The 16,341-nt window shown below is 32.5% G+C and overlaps 4 protein-coding genes across 7 annotated transcripts in view; 1 reads left to right on the top strand and 3 right to left on the bottom strand.

Annotated features, from left to right (window-relative positions):
* LOC124424054 (aspartate aminotransferase, mitochondrial) lies at nucleotides 1-2,425 on the bottom strand. Its single transcript, XM_046962544.1, has 8 exons — nucleotides 2,201-2,425; nucleotides 1,843-1,999; nucleotides 1,628-1,756; nucleotides 1,340-1,561; nucleotides 1,119-1,275; nucleotides 954-1,052; nucleotides 559-875; nucleotides 1-486 (listed from the first exon to the last, which is right to left on the bottom strand). The coding sequence occupies exons 1-8, from the start codon at nucleotides 2,305-2,307 to the stop codon at nucleotides 364-366; spliced, it is 1,311 nt and encodes a 436-aa protein (XP_046818500.1). The 5' UTR covers nucleotides 2,308-2,425; the 3' UTR covers nucleotides 1-363.
* A 623-nt stretch (nucleotides 2,426-3,048) lies between these two features.
* Nucleotides 3,049-6,403, top strand: LOC124424289. Of its 3 annotated transcripts, none has more exons than XM_046963121.1 (5): nucleotides 3,049-3,067; nucleotides 3,837-3,974; nucleotides 4,077-4,625; nucleotides 5,088-5,349; nucleotides 5,502-6,403. In XM_046963121.1, exons 2-5 carry the CDS (start codon nucleotides 3,908-3,910, stop codon nucleotides 5,722-5,724), a joined length of 1,101 nt encoding a protein of 366 aa, XP_046819077.1. In that variant the 5' UTR covers nucleotides 3,049-3,067; nucleotides 3,837-3,907; the 3' UTR covers nucleotides 5,725-6,403. The 3 variants fall into 3 exon arrangements, with proteins under 3 accessions (XP_046819077.1, XP_046819076.1, XP_046819075.1); XM_046963120.1 differs by lacking the exon at nucleotides 3,049-3,067 and adding an exon at nucleotides 3,104-3,592; XM_046963119.1 differs by lacking the exon at nucleotides 3,049-3,067 and having other exon boundaries at nucleotides 3,602-3,974.
* Nucleotides 5,783-10,121, bottom strand: LOC124424288 (frizzled-2). 2 transcript variants are annotated; one of them, XM_046963118.1, is made up of 4 exons: nucleotides 9,964-10,120; nucleotides 8,759-9,284; nucleotides 8,279-8,658; nucleotides 5,783-8,202 (listed from the first exon to the last, which is right to left on the bottom strand). In XM_046963118.1, the coding sequence occupies exons 2-4, from the start codon at nucleotides 9,205-9,207 to the stop codon at nucleotides 7,664-7,666; spliced, it is 1,368 nt and encodes a 455-aa protein (XP_046819074.1). In that variant the 5' UTR covers nucleotides 9,208-9,284; nucleotides 9,964-10,120; the 3' UTR covers nucleotides 5,783-7,663. The 2 variants fall into 2 exon arrangements, with proteins under 2 accessions (XP_046819074.1, XP_046819072.1); XM_046963116.1 differs by having other exon boundaries at nucleotides 8,759-10,121.
* Nucleotides 10,122-10,350: 229 nt separating this feature from the next.
* The window catches only part of LOC124424290, an 11,685-nt gene continuing 5,694 nt past the window's right edge, over nucleotides 10,351-16,341 (bottom strand). The window contains exons 2-4 of the mRNA XM_046963122.1: nucleotides 14,833-15,128; nucleotides 14,269-14,544; nucleotides 10,351-14,161 (exon numbers count right to left, since the gene is read on the bottom strand). Coding sequence (XP_046819078.1) covers nucleotides 14,009-14,161; nucleotides 14,269-14,544; nucleotides 14,833-15,015 — 612 coding nt within the window. The 5' untranslated portion in view covers nucleotides 15,016-15,128 and the 3' untranslated portion in view covers nucleotides 10,351-14,008. The remainder of the gene's footprint in view (nucleotides 14,162-14,268; nucleotides 14,545-14,832; nucleotides 15,129-16,341) is intronic.

Here is a 16,341-nt window from a genome sequence, read left to right as displayed (position 1 = left end):
TCAAGGATTTCAATTACATTTATTTCATTTGTAGATAGCGCTGTAATCCGTTATGTTCTGTTTGCAAATACTGGTTACGTACAGCATACATAAAGTCGATAATCAAGATATACAAAATATAACAATAATGATGCTCATTGTAGGTAATATAAAAGTTCTATTATTTTATATATTATACAAGGAAAATATTTATCGCGACTTATAAACATATTAGGAAGGAATAATATTAATAATATAAAATTAAAAAGGGCAGACAAGGCAAAATATTTAAATAAAATCTTTAAAATATTTAAATTAATTTGTAAACTATGCCCTTAATCCTCTTAGAACAATTATTTTTCTTCAAATAAAATAAAATGCAGGTTATTTAGTAACTTCGTGAATAGCATTAGCAAGATATTCCACGTTTTTACTTGATACTCCTGCTATAGATATTCTTCCATCTTTAGTAAGATATATGCTATAGTTTTTTGTGAGTTTATCAACCTGCAATTTTTTAAAATGTACAAAAATAAATATTTATATATTGTATTAATGCATAAAAGTTAACTATTTTACCTCGTGAGTTTTAAGACCTGTAAAACAGAACATTCCAATCTGATCTGTAATGTGCGTCCAATTATGTGAGCTTCCTAACTTTTCTAAATTCTCTCGTAAAGTTGTACGCATATAAATTATTCGATCAGCCATTTCCTTAACATCATGAAGCCATTCTTCTTTTAAATCAGAATTTCCTAATATTTCAGTAACGATTCGCGCTCCAGAAATAGGAGGATTAGAATACATAGGTCTAATTATAATTTTAAGTTGCGACATCACAGTAGCTGCTTCTGCTTTGCTAGATGTAATTAATGAAAATGCTCCGACACGTTCACCTATACAACAAATAGTTTTGCAAATTGTATATATGATACTTAATTTCATTAATTTTCTCAATATTTTATCTATATTACCATAAAGTCCCATATTCTTTGCATAGGATTGAGATAAGGCAATTTTATTCTTATCTTTTAGGAACAATCTAACAGCAGCTGCATCCTTATCTGTCGAACCTATAAAAACACGAATATTAATAAAAAGTACTATTACAAAAACAAATTGTTACTGCAATACTTTACCAGAAGCAAATCCCTGATATGCCATATCAAAATATGGAAAGAGATTTCTTTTTTTTACCATTGCAGATATTTCTTCCCATTGTTCTAATTTTGGATCAACACCAGTTGGATTATGAGCACAGGCATGGAGGATAACAATTGATTTCTCTGGAATTTTCTGTTAATAAAATCATCATTAGTAATTCAACGTTGTCGTTGCAATATTTTATACTATAACCTACCGATATATCTTCCATTAGGCCTTTAAAATCTAATCCAGAAGTCTTCGGATCAAAATAACGATACTGTTTTACATCCAATCCAGCATGTCTAAATAGTGGAGTATGATTTCCCCATGTTGGTGTTGGTATGTACACTACTCTGTTTCCTGGAAAGAATTGAGCCAGGAATTTGGCTCCAATACAGAGAGATCCAGTACCAGAAATTCCTTGAATTGTTGCATTCTACAAAAAAAAAGTGAGAGTAGAAGTGTAGAAAATAATTTATAAATTTATTACTTATATACATACTGATTCCTGTATTACAACTTCATTGTTATCTCCTAATGCCAATGTAATACTATGTTTACAAAATTCTGGGCTTCCTGATATCGGTAAATATTCTTTATTGAAATTCTTCTCTTTGATTCTTTCTTCTGCCTATAAAAAATATCATTACTCATATTATTTTTTTATATATATTCAAGATTATCTTTATTACTGTAGAAAAAAAATAAAAGACATACCTTTTTGACACTTGGAAGTACATGAGGTTTGCCATTGTCATCTCTATATGCTCCTACGCCTAAATTAATTTTATTTGGATTATTATCTCTCTTATAAGCTTCTGTAACACCTAAAATAATATCTGGAGGTCCCATCTCCACATGTGACCACCATGACCTAAATGTGACCATATAAAAATGATATAATAATTAAAACAATTGAAATATGTATATATAATTACAATATCATTGTATAAAATACATATAACAATTGAGTTTATAACAACTGAAACAATGAAAAGTCTAAAAGACTTTATCAATATTATCAAACGAAGGTTAAAAAGGTCATAAGATATTTTCAAACATTTTTTAATTTTACCTTGATCTGGAAATATTTAAATAAAATGTGTACTGCTCACGTCTGAACAGTATTTTCACCATTGACGATATAAATTGTACATTATTTCGCGTCATTTTATAACTCATAGAAAAATATTTTCTGTCCAATTCACTTGCTCTAATCAATTCTGTTCCAGGAGGCTACAGAGGCATAAGGACGTAGCAACTGGAAACAAATGCTGACGTTTCATTAGACTATATCTATGGTTGATCATGCGCGTGTACATTATTTCACTTATCGTAAAAGGCTATCAAATTTATCGAAATAATATCAGTTATACAATAATGAGACCTTGACTTTATTATTTTACTTTTCGGCTGTATATATATATATATATATATAAATAATAGTAATTTATCTATATTCAGAAATAAAATTATAAGAGAATGAAATAAAACAAAAACGGTTATTATAGAAGAAAAATATATCTGAGAATCATATTTAAAAATTTCAGTATTATAATCAATTTAAATAATTTATCATACGAAATGACATTTAAATTTGTTTATTAAATAATTTTATTCGAAAATTCAAGAAGGATGTTAAAGCTCTTTACAAATACGGTCCTGAGTATTCGGTGCGAATATTCAATTTTTTATCTTCCTATTAAAATAATAAATAGTAGTGGAAACGATAGAAGTTAAAACTAAAAATAGAAATTAATAAAAATAATCTCTTCTTAACCTTTTCTTAAAAATAAAATCTTAATTTTAAAATATTTTATAAGTCGTAGCGTACAAGAATTCTACGTGACCAACGAATTACGTTCAATAATTTCTTAAAATAACACGAGATAGCGTAAAATTCCAAACGAATTCCAGTTGAATGTACGTGTACTTTCTGCACGTTAGTTTTTTTTATAAATCTTCTTGTTTTTCATTCCTTCTTTATTTTTTTTATGTTTACAATTTTATATATTTTTCAAAGTTAAATCGATTAAATTGAGCAGATTAAATTAATTCATCAAATATATCGCCGGTTTATTAAGTGGCGATTTTGATCATATATTATTCTTATCTTTAATGTTCTGTAACAAGTGTTAATAATTAAATAGTGCAAGGAATAAGCCTATTTTGAAATTAAAAATGTTTTTCGTCATGAAATGATAAAAAATAATAAGTTCATGAATATTATTTTCATTTATAAAAATTACTTCCATTTTATTGAGTGTCATTACGTCAGGAGAGTAGCTTAGATATACTACTACCGTATATGTAATGTAATAGATAAGAATATATAGCTTATATATTTTTTTTAGACATTAACTCAACATTTAAAATAATTGTTGCATTATAAATTTAGTACAATTGATTGACATCAAAGTTACAGGTTATGTTTATTGAAGGAATCACAATTAAAAGATAAATATAGGTATAATCGAAAGAAATCTATTAATATTATACAATCGGATTGTGATAATCATTTTGTTTTGCATTACTTTTCTTTTGTTTTTCATTTCAAAAAGTCCGCCTTTTTGTCAATTCGATTAAATTATCTTACAAGCTTGTATAGGTCACATGATACATGAGAATGCAATTTTCAGAACCTGTCTATTAATTTATTCCTTTCTCTTTCTTTCCTTTGAACATACGATCATTCGTAATATTTCATATAGATGACAGGAGAATAAGTAGGGAGAAGGAATAGAAACTTAGATCTCTAAAGAACATTGTCATTTTTATCGCGATGGCATTATCTCGGATAAGTCGCTGTTCTGATTTGTTAACTACATTTAATCGTAACTTGCAGCCAGGTACGTTATTGATAAAAAAATTATGTTTTATATATAATATATATTTTCTGTAATAATAATAATTTTGTAATAATAATAATTTTTTTAAATTGATATATTCAGTTGGTATAGCAAGTTATCCGTTCAATGAGGTACAATTCAAACGTCGTGAAACGGTACCAAGAAGCCAAATGAAGATTTTACACGTAACGAGCATACGTCGTTATCCTGATGCACCGACTTTGCCACTTCCCAATAATGTTTCGGAAATATTTGCGAACGAGACAGGTCGATTCACTCCGGAACGAACAAGGGACATAGCAAGTCCGATTTTGATTTATGGTGCGAACAGAGTCAGCGCCAACAACAATAACTCATTCTCATTCTCGTCCTTTAGCGACAAGGAAGTAACGTTCAACGGACAAAGAAATTTCTCGATCGTACGCGAGGACACGCACATAGATTCGTACGATTGTTCAGGCGCGATTAGTTTAAATGGTAGCATGCAAAGTAACGTGCCAAAACCTTTCTGTTCAACTGGCAAATCGACTCATTTCAATATGCCAGGTGGACAGTGGGCTAAGGATAGCAAATATATTGCTGAAGATATGCAAAAATCACATTACAGGCTTACCAGCATTAATATTTTATCATCCGATCGAGTTAAGAATGGTTAGTGGAATTGAAAACAAAGTGTATGCTCAATTCTTTTACAAACTTGCACTATTTGATAAATGATAAAGATATACCTTTTTCGAATAAAATCTGGTTAGGTATATATAGAATTTATAGTTTATCATATAAAGTACATATTACAGTAATATGTATATATTCAATGATTGATTCATTTTTAATTTTCTGTATTTCAATATATTTTAATATCACAATTTGATATCAATGATTAAGAAAAGATATTATTTTGAAAATAACACAATTTGTTTTGCCTTATTTTAAATTAATTGCCTCGTTTCTTTGTGTCGAAGAAAAAAGTTTCTTAAAGTGCAAAGAGTTAAAGTTAAGCTGTATTTACAATAACTACAAATACCATCGACAATGCTTTGTGGTGTACTTGAAAATGTTGCAATTTCATATTAAACTATGTGAATAGTATCAATGTTAAAATATGTTACTCAGGTATCATGAACGAAGCCATTTTAATGAGTACACTCCACAATAAATTGTTACATCCAATTTATATTGATCTTATGAGATACTCAACAAATGCTTCAACACCGCTGAATACTACTAATTCTGAAGATAAGATAAAAAAGAAAATAATAGCGACTAAAAGAGAAAGATTTAAAATGATCGTAAAAGATTATGGGAAAGTTGTTTTGGCATTTCACATCACCATTTCGCTAATGTCACTTGGCTTCTTTTATACGGCTGTTATTAGGTTTGTCAAATAATTAATACATACAATGTATACATATATACATAAATACAAAATGATATTCATTACATATCAGATTTGATATACAAAATATATTGTCTGAATATGTAGAAAATATTCAACGTTATAAATATTAACCGTTATCTTTTTTTCAGTGGAATAGATCTAATGCCTTATATTGAAACAGTTTATAATACCGAAAACGAAAAAATTATGAAAATTTTGAACGACTCATCTGGATTTTTATTGGCATATACAATTCATAAAATGTTAGCGCCAATACGATTATCTATTACTTGCGCTATAACGCCATGGCTCGTTTTATACTTACGAAAAAAGGGCATTTTAAAGCGACCAGTGTCGAAAAAAACAGGATAAATTTTGACTTAAAGTTTAACCGATATAAAAATTAAAAGGAATAATAGTTTCTACGATGTTTATACATAAGTATCGGCAGCTTTATTAAGTTCGACATATAAAATTAAAACTTCCATGAGTATTGTATAACATGCATGCGACACGTGGTTCTCGTTCAAGTAAGAACGAAATAAATTTTTGTACCTGTGCGAATAAATATCGCGCATATTTAAGAGTGTAAGTGGATGTTATAAATTTATATCCGTATAAAAATTGATCGTATATTAAATATATATATATATATATATATGTATATATATATAGTATATATATAATTATTTGTATACATCCATCTCATTCACTATCAAATAAAGTATATAATATATTTAGCAATGTAATAATCCTGCACTTTACGCGTATTTTACGTACAATACTTAATACTCTAACAGCAAGCAAACATGCGATTCTCTCTTTGCAAGTCATACATATTATCAGCGTGAGAATAGAACTTGCGTAACGTACATACGTAAGAGTTCGGCAGTTTTCAATGGACGAATTAGTACAGTTTGGAACATCGTGATTAAACTTGATTCTCAAGAATGATCTTGATATCAAGCAAAATTCGTTTTACGAAGTACATTTCATCATTGTGAAATATTCTCGCAAAATTATTTGGTTAATAAATATTCTTTCTAACAAACTTCCTTTATATACCATAGAAAAAGAAATCGATGCTTTTCGATGAAAATAACTACATTTCATAAATTTGTGCGGTTCTCTTTAACTTATCACCGCTATTTGATTTAGTATAGGAAACATACAAAAGTGCCAAGAGATTTGGCGTGTGCCTATTTTGTATGTGTATACATATATGTACACAATTACTTAAAAATTATACATATTACGATACATACATAAGGATAAAAGTAAGAGCTATAACTATATACAATTAATTCGAAGTTACAATTATTCCTATAAGTAAACATTTTAATTCGAACTACGCATAGGATTACTTTTGATCACGATAATTATTCGTACCTGATTATTAAGATTGCCATCTTCATATATATATATATATATAGAATATATATATATATATATATATATATATATATATATATATATAGAATATATATATATATAGAAAAAATAAAAAAAATAAAATTCTAATGTTCAACAGTCCTTGAAGTCTTTTTCTGAGTATTATTATTTCTCAGTAGTTTCTTAAAATATTCGAAAAACACGCTCCTTTATTAAGCATAATACCGTCAGTTTTTCCTTAATTAAAGTGAAATAGCCGATACGATAAATGATTTATACTATCTAGTCACTTAGCTTTGCTTAAATGACGAAAATCTCTTATAATTTTTAATTATAAAATTGAGTAATAAATGATTTGTTTATACCAAAAGTACTATTAATATATCTATAAAGAGTTTAAAGCAGATATCGCATAATAATACTTTCAAATTGATAAACTATCAGTCGTTATATCTTACATACGTGTCATGCAATTAAAATAGATAAAAGGCTTATGGACATTCAGAGGACATGTATCGTTTATAAAAATATAACACTTGTTTGGCACATTAAACTTCTAAAAATGTAGAACCTTTTAATTCTACATCGGTGACAGTCTCAACACATTGACGAGTTCAAGCGTGCTTTATCTTCTTTGGAAGTAAGCAATGCATTAAGCATATTTTATACATTGTTCAGAAATCAAATAAGTTTAAGTTATATTGGATTATATATATTATAATGGAAATAATACCTGAAATATTTTGGAAGTGTTTTCTCGTACAATGTGTTACAAAATCGAAATCATTCGAGCGAACTATCACCGAATATTATTTCTCTCTCTCCACCTTTTTGTCCTAAGCATTATAATTTGCCAATGATAGTAAAAAGCATTGACAAAAGTCATTCTTCTTCCTTTTATATTTAAACGCAATTAATTTCAAACGTACGCTTCTGTACGACGACCCTGAAGATGGTTAAAGAATTGTCTCCAACTACTGAGAGTTTTACTAGACCATACCCAGAAGCTACTAGTTATGCCAACTATCATTGCCATCAAATATTTTATCATAAAGACTTCGAATTCTGGCCGCCGGCCAAGATCACGAGTACGTTCACCGACAGGACAAGGCATCGAGTAAAGCGATTGCAACCCAGGTCGCGAACACATCTCCATGTTCCAAGTTAACATCCATTGATCGAAATACGCTTGCTCGTAGAAAAGACAAGCGATCACTATGAGCGCTGGTACGGTATATAATACGGAAAAAATACCGATGCGGATCATTAACTTCTCTAACTTATCGGTCTTTGTACCATCGTGCTTCATAACGGTGCGTATGCGAAAGAGAGAAACAAAACCGGCGAAAAGAAAGGCCGTTCCAAGAACTAAGTAAACGCAAAGAGGAGCTAGCACAAATCCTCTTAATGCATCAACGTTCCACAAACCCACGTAGCAAACACCGGATAATATATCTCCTAAAAATATATAAATAATTAAAAAATTCGTAAACAAAAGGAAAAATTAAATTTTGATATTTAAATGCATATTTACCTTCTACTTTTCCCATTGCAAGGACTGTTACGGTCTTTATTGCTGGTGCTGCCCAAGCAGCTAAATGAAAATACTGCGAATGTGCTTCTATAGCTTCGTGTCCCCATTTTAAACCAGCTGCCAGAAACCACGTCAATGTAAGTATAACCCACCATATACTCGATGCCATACCAAAAAAGTAAAGCACCATAAAAAGCACAGTACATAATTCGTGCTTAGTTCCTTGCGTTATTGTAGATACCATCTGAATACGCATGTCTAAAGGCGGAGGAAAGGGCTCTCTACATGCAATAGAATTACCAGCGGCCCATCCTATCACGTATGTCAGTGCTACCATGAGATAGCATACCGATAGAAAAATAATGGGTCTCTCTGGATATCTGCAATAAAAGAGTGGTTAGAACAGTTATATGTTTATTAACCATAAAAAATCCTATAAATTTCTACTTTATGAGAACTTTACTATTTAACTATATCTACCTAAATCTATCAGTGTCGATGAGAAAGGTCAGGAACGTAAAAAAACATGATGCAGCACAGAGAGATGCCCAGGTACCGACCCAGACTCTGGAGAAGTTACGTTCTCTTTCTGTAAAGAACATACCATCGCAGGGTGCACCACAATTAGGTTCTATTTTATCCCCTACTTTGAGAGAATAACCCAGTCCATGTGGAACTTTGAATTGCAGGGGACAAACGAATCCAAAGTCTCTGGCACCGAGCGCAAAGCCATTACCGTTGTAAGACGTGGCTCCACCACTGTTCCAAGGTGGCTGAAACTCTGCAACTGGCATGCGTGGTGGAGAATATACAGGTGCCGATGGTTCCACTGGTGTTGTTTCATTAGTACCAACACAAAGTTCTTTCCCATTTTCAGGCAATTTAGAACAATCAAGGTTATCCGGCCAATTAAAACCAAAACTGTTCATCAAATCTTCACAACCGGCACGAGCACTCTCGCACAGAGATCTGCACGGTGGTATTGCTTTCTCGATGATAGTGCAAACTGGTGCATAAACAGAACAGAGAAAGAAACGTAGATCAGGGCTGCATTTAACCTTGACGAGAGGCGCAAATTGATGAACCTCGTAGCCAGCTTCTTCTTGTTTCTGATGGTTCATCAAATTGGGCATTATAGTTTCATTGTACGGTATATTCATGCAAAGATTTATCGTAATCGGTTCGCATCTACCATGATGAGCGAGAGGATCCTTCGTATGCAAAGCTGATACGTCGATCACGCCCATCCAAAGAACAACGAAGATCGTGTCGAGGAAAATGAAAAACGAGACCGACATTACGAAATAATTCGAATGACGCGAGTCGTCTCCTGTTTGTACAATTTTTTTTCAGTATCCGTCCACCTCATACGACGTAATGCACGGGGACTCGAGGTTGCATCACGATAAAGCCGGATAAAGATAGTGTCCGGTAATACTCGAAGAAATCTGAAGGTTTACGAAGATCGATCACCAACTTTCGACGTGATTTGTCCTTCGTGTATCTTCTGACGCTACTGCACCAGGAGGCAACAGTGCTTGCACTCGTAAACAGAACGGATTCGACGCAATGATTGCTTTAGAGGGAATATACTATTAACCTATCTTTTCTTCGTCCTGTTTCGCCGTCCCTCTTTCGGTAGAATTTACAAGTTTCGATGTTATTTGATATCTTTCGGTACTCACCCTTGTCAACCCTTTCGAGGTTTCGTCGATTCGAATTTCATTTCAAATAGAGATAAGTGTATTTACGGTACGTTTCGATTGAAATTTAGAACAACTATGATGACGTTTACTGTCACGTGGTGAAGGAACCTACAATTGATTTTATATACAAGTTTAAGAATTAAATTTAATTCTCTTTCAGCTTACGTAACCTTAGAGGGCGCAACGTACAATGAATGATTCTCAAACAAAGAACAGATCGTTATTTGTTTTTTTTTAATGATTTATTAATAAAGTAAATTTATCTCAAATTAAAAACGAAAATACTTTTTATTAATAAGAACGGGAGTTTAGGATTGGCTGGTATTGATTGTGTCAGCTAGAGAATTATTGATTAGATTAGTAAAATCGATCGGTTCATTTTGATTTTATTTCTTTCCCGACACATAATGCACAATACGCTTGTAGTCGTTAGTCGTAACGTTAGTTACTGCTAATGATCAGCGCAATCGATAAGTATTACGTTTATCTATCGCAATATTATATCACATCGTACGGTGAGTATCCATAGAAAGAAAACATTTAGCGATTTATCCGTACGATATCGTTATATAATATTATTTACTATTTCTTACAATATATCTAACGGATATATCGTCTTCTATGTTTAGTTACAGGGATACTCGCTGACGAAGCTCGTGCGCTTGGATGACTCTTTGAAGTCATCGTCGGATTTTGCACCGATAGTCCTCCGAGTCGGTTAAAATCCATTCAAAATCAAGAGCGAGTTTTTACTCTCTCTCTCTCTCTCTCTCTCTCTCTCTCTCTCTCTCTCTCTCTCTTTCTCGATTTATCGTAAACAAATAAATAATTTATCTCCTCGAAATACTCTCATCTCGAATCGTCGATACTCCGTGTAGGAGAGGATCAGCCTTACATTCTTACAATTAATAACACTTAAAATTCATTTACGGAAGATTGAAATACGTCGTGCGAGGCAGTTTTTCCTCTTCCTCCCTTAAGAAAATTCTTTTTTGGAACGAGCTAAAAGGACGATTATTTCTGACGTATCGATCAACGAACGAAATAAGTTGGAGCGCATAATTTAAACTATAATAAATTTTTTAGCGTAACGATAAGGACGAATAAGCGTTGGAGGTATAATTATTCGAAGGAAGACTATTCGATAAAATATTAATCTGGGGATGTAATCAATTACACGCACAGGTCTCTAGTTATATTTACAGAATAATCTAATCATTCGGAAGACGATTTATCAAACGAAGGAACGTCTCCCTGAGGAAGAATCGTATTAATCTCTCGTCGTGGACGATTATCGAATCCATTTTATACGGAGGGAAAAGCGCGAGTCCTTCTGTCGGAAAGCTAAAATAATATCTATTGGCACGAAAGGCGGCAAAGTTCGCTTAAATCGGAAGCATTTTCTTTTATTTTATTACGAGCTGATATAAAGAGGGACGAGTCAAGATCATACGAAGATATTTTGCTTGCTTCTTTTTCTCTCTCTTTTTCTTTTCTACTTTTTATCTTTTAATTAACAACGCGACCAGCGCGTATCAGTCTTCGTTTCAGTTTGAATTGTCCCACCTTACATTCTACAGACTCTTTCTCTCTGTTTCTCTCTTTCTTCGCAATAATACTTTGCTCATTTATCGGGAATTCAAACGTTCGTGTCTTGATATGATTACGAGCGAAACGACCGTCAAAGTTCACATCGGATGCGTATAAAATTAACGAGGGAGGAGGATGAAAGACGACCATGTATGTTATATCAATGGTTAGGAAAGGTGGAACGATGTAGTTACACATCCTCGACTTAACGCGTGAGTTGCCATTGATCCGCGTACGTTCTTGCGTTAAATTTAATTTCTTAGGAATCGTACTATCTTGCTGCGTTGTCTTTTCTTTTTCTTTTCTTTTCTTTTTCTCTATCTTAAAATATTTGCAGCCGATGCATCAATATAGAAAAATGCATATCACGGTGGGATGTGTAACGGAAAGAAGTAACTACCGCATTCGACATATTAGCACCAAACTTACCATCTAGTTCGCACACACGCATGCGCACGGAAGAATCCGAAAAACTGTATACACTTTTTAAAACTCAATTTATCCCTCGTTGCATCGAATAAACACGCGCACGATAGTAGTAATAAACATTAAAATACTTTCGAGAATGTTCAAAAAATGGACAGACTTCCCCGGAAATATACAGGAAAAGTTTTAGCTTTCATTTTTTTTGCTTTCTTTTTTTCCCATCATCTTTAACGCCCTTTAAAATCTGCCAGTAATGCGATTTTCCTAGTGATTTATCGCGCGTTCTTTTGTTCCTTTTTTCTCGATCGTTTTCTTTTTTTTTATTCGTATATTCGCGCAACCACAAGTATATCTAATTAGCTACCTATCTTTCCTTCTAGCGAAACTATTTGCGAGATCCGATCGTTCCATCCAGATTGTCAGGAAGTAAATAACTGAATAAGTTAATTCGGAGATCGTATTGCGTTTTGACGTATCGTTTGACTCGTTTTTAGGCCTCGATCAGCAAAAAAAATAAAAAAAAAAATAATAAAATAATAAAAAAAGAAGATAATTCTCGAAAATTTTTTTTCCCCGTTTAAAGACAATATTACTAACTGACAATCCTGGTTCTGGATTAAAAATTCTTATTTACGTTTGAGATCCATAGATGCTCGCATGCAAGAGAAAATGTAGTGTACTTTGTACTCGATCATGAATTTCACGATATTATTTGTATAGTATACTCGAAGACGACGAGCATACTCGCGTTTAGTTATATAATTATAATAGAGAGAGATCGCGTCGTATTATAGTGCGAAGAAAAACTGTGCAGACGGAGCAAGAGGAACGATCGGCCTTGATACATATATATGTACGTATCGTGTGTTCGTCCTAATTGAGCGAATATACATACGATTAAACGTTTTTTCTTTTTCATTTTTCAGGTAGCGTCGCATATTCACGTATATACATACGTATGTACATACATTGTACATACGAGTCGGTCGTATTTATCGATTATTCAATACGTAGATCATAGATCGTACAGTGAGACGACCGAGTTTCTGTATTAGGAAAAAAGACAATCATTTTTGATCTCCAACTATTATACCCTATTTACATCGTTTCATACGGATTTTACTACGATACGTATCGATTGAGATAATGAAAAAGAAAAGGAAAATATATCTCGAACGCATCGTGATCATCGCACGCATTGCTATTGGCCAGCCACAGGCTATTTGTGTAATGATAATGACGCTAATAATAATAATAATAATAATAATAATAATAATAATAATAATAATAATAATAATAATAATAATAATAATAATAAAAATAATAATAAAAAAAAAATAATAATAATAATAAAAATAATGATAATGATGATGATGATGATGATGATGATGATGATAATTAATAATAATAATCGTAATTATAATAATAGTTTACAAAATGAGACGTCCTACGTCCGGGAAGATACATATTTGGCACTGAATGTCTCTCTCTCTCTCTCTATTCTTTTTCTTTTTTTTTACGGACGAATCGGCAAATGTCTCATTTATTATTTTTTTGTTCTTTTTTCGTTATTACTTCTTTTTCTTTTTATCGATCAAGCGCATTGTAGATCGTATCGAATGTTAGTCAAGCGCGAGTACTTCCTTTTAGAACAGTATCCAGTACCTCTTTCCTGTTTACACAGGAAATAGTTTCTCTTAATTGGTAGAGAATGACAATACAAGAATGCGAATGGCAAGAAAAAGGCTCTCTTGAGGATAACAAGAAAAATCGACGAAAAATATTAATCTTATCAGAGTTACCGAGTTCCTCTAAGTAATCGAAAATTTTGAGTACGTCTATGCGTGTATACGTATGTGTGTGTGTGTGTGTGTTATGTGTGTTTGTGTTTATCTGTTGAGAAGAGCCAAATGAACTCAATCAAATAGGATTCTTTGATATTCTTTATACAGGAGTCTTCTGAACCAAATCATAGGAAGAAGACAACCAATGGACGAAGGGCTTGACCTTAGCTATTCATAACCGTAGATCGTCTCGAATAACCTCTCCTCGTCACGGTCTCACCCTGGGCCTCGCATTCTCGTTTTACTCGATCTATGATGTCGGCCACCAATTTCTCTTCCTTTTCTCTTTGTTGTTCCCAATCAGGACCTTTACCAATCTGCAGAGCACCAAAAAATATTTTATAAATATTCCATTATATACGATTCTTGAAGAAATGCTAATGCAAACTTTGCCATGTTTTAGGGGCTTGATCCTATAACTTACATCTGATGTTTTTCTGGATTTCTTGTTACTCGGTTCCTCTCTATTCTCGTCGTTCTCGTTATCGGAGTGTCTCGCGCTCAGATGACCAATGTAGCCCTTCCGCGATTTGAAGTAGGCGTTACAGCTGTGGCACTTAAACAACGGTGCTGGCTGAGTGACCTGGGTGGAGACGTGTAGCTTGTACTTATGCCTGTACCAACGGGTTCGAGACGGTAGCACCTCGCCGCACCACTTGCAGACTACGGAACCGTCGTTTTGAATGAGGTATTCCAGCAGCTTGTAAAATAACGTTTATTTGGTTTTTTCGCTCTTTCTCTCTGTCTTTCTCTCATCCTTTCATTCTGCACTAACACGTATTTCACACAAACATGCAAACATACGTACACGCACACGTACACATACACACACGTATTCTCATTCTTTCTTTCTTTCTTTCAGTATAACAATCTCACTCCATAATACAAGAAGGCTGATATCAAAAGTGCTTCCCACGAAAGTATAATTTTTCTAAAATTTTCTAGGAAGGATAAAGATAGGGATTAAGAAGATGGCAGATTAACCAACCTGCTTTCTGACTTCCGGTTCGCTGTCAACCGATTCTGATTTCGGTAGTAATAATTCGGCTCTATCTTCATCACGATCGGTGAGAAAATGTACGCCGCTGACTACTCTTTCAGCCTTGATGTACGCACCCGTTGTTGACTCAGAAACATTATCTTGTTCGGACCTCGTCGTCGTCATCGTCATCGTCGTCGTGGTAGTCGTTAATGGCGTTGCTGCAAGAGGCGGTGGTGACGAAGAGGACGACGAGGATGTGCAGATCTCGAAGGTGATGTCGCTCGGTAAAATCGGCAGTTGATCTATTTGAATAGGAAAAGAAAACAAAATTGATGATGGACCCTATCTTTCTTTTCTTTTTTCTTTCTTTCTCTCTCTCTATTTATCTATCTTTCAACATCTATTTTTGTATTTTGTTCTCATGTAAATATTCTTCGAATCTATTCTCTTTCTCCTTTATATTATTATAATGGAACTCTTTATTATTAAGTATAAACCAAATGTGTGCCACTTTTTTCATCATGCACTCACACATTCGTACCAATTCCAAGTTAGTTTATTGATTAAGGACGTGTTTGTTGGAAGAAAGAGAAACGGTCGAATAGACTATTGCAATGTATATCACAAAAAGTTACAAAGAAACTACAACTAGATAAAAACAAATAAAAATAAAAATAAAAATAAAAATAAAAATAATAATAATAATAATAATAATAATAATAATAATAATAATAATAATAATAATAATAATAATAATAATTATCGCTCTTATCGCCACCAGGCACCAAGGTATAGGTACATACGTACATACATCAGAAACAAACGTTCGACTGGCAATAGTGTACGAACGTGCAGCATGCTTTCTTTATTGTTACAATGGTATAACGTGTGTATGTGTTTTTTATTGTTTGTTTGTATAAAGATGCACCCCAACTTCCGTGACAAGGCGGGGACGTACAATATGATATAATATAACATAAAATAATAATATATTTCATATATAATATATAATATAATAATTTTTTATCTTTATTCGCAACATTAAACCTCTTTAATATTGTCTGGTAAGTTTTTCCTTTTACTTTTTTTTAATCGTTTACAAGAGTAAGAGCCGTTATTATAATATTGTTATATTATTAATCGAGAATTCGTGCTTCATACGAGTTTTCTCTTTCTCTTTTTCTATTTACGTTATCGTCGATAATATCTTATTGTTCTAATGCTTTTTTCTTTTGTAGTTGTTTCCTCTTTTCGTTAAAAAAGAAAGAAAAAAAAAGAAAAAAGAAAATAACCCTTCGTTATAAGAACTCTCTCTTTTTCGACAAATATCACCTATCTCACTACGCCATAATGATCGTAAATCTGTTAAAATTCGTTAATAAATGGTTATATTACTCGAAGCGAAAACGAAGCGAACGTCGGTATTTTCGTTTTAGCGTTTCTACTCTTCGATTTTTTATCGAGTTAACAAATACCTAGTACTCATTAACAGCAAATATAAGAACCATAAATCTA

Source organism: Vespa crabro, chromosome 5 (assembly GCF_910589235.1).
Source record: "Vespa crabro chromosome 5, iyVesCrab1.2, whole genome shotgun sequence".
NCBI classification, from domain to species: domain Eukaryota; kingdom Metazoa; phylum Arthropoda; class Insecta; order Hymenoptera; family Vespidae; genus Vespa; species Vespa crabro.
The sequence above is the reverse complement of the archived record's forward strand: the minus strand, read 5'-3'. Positions and strand labels throughout refer to the sequence as shown.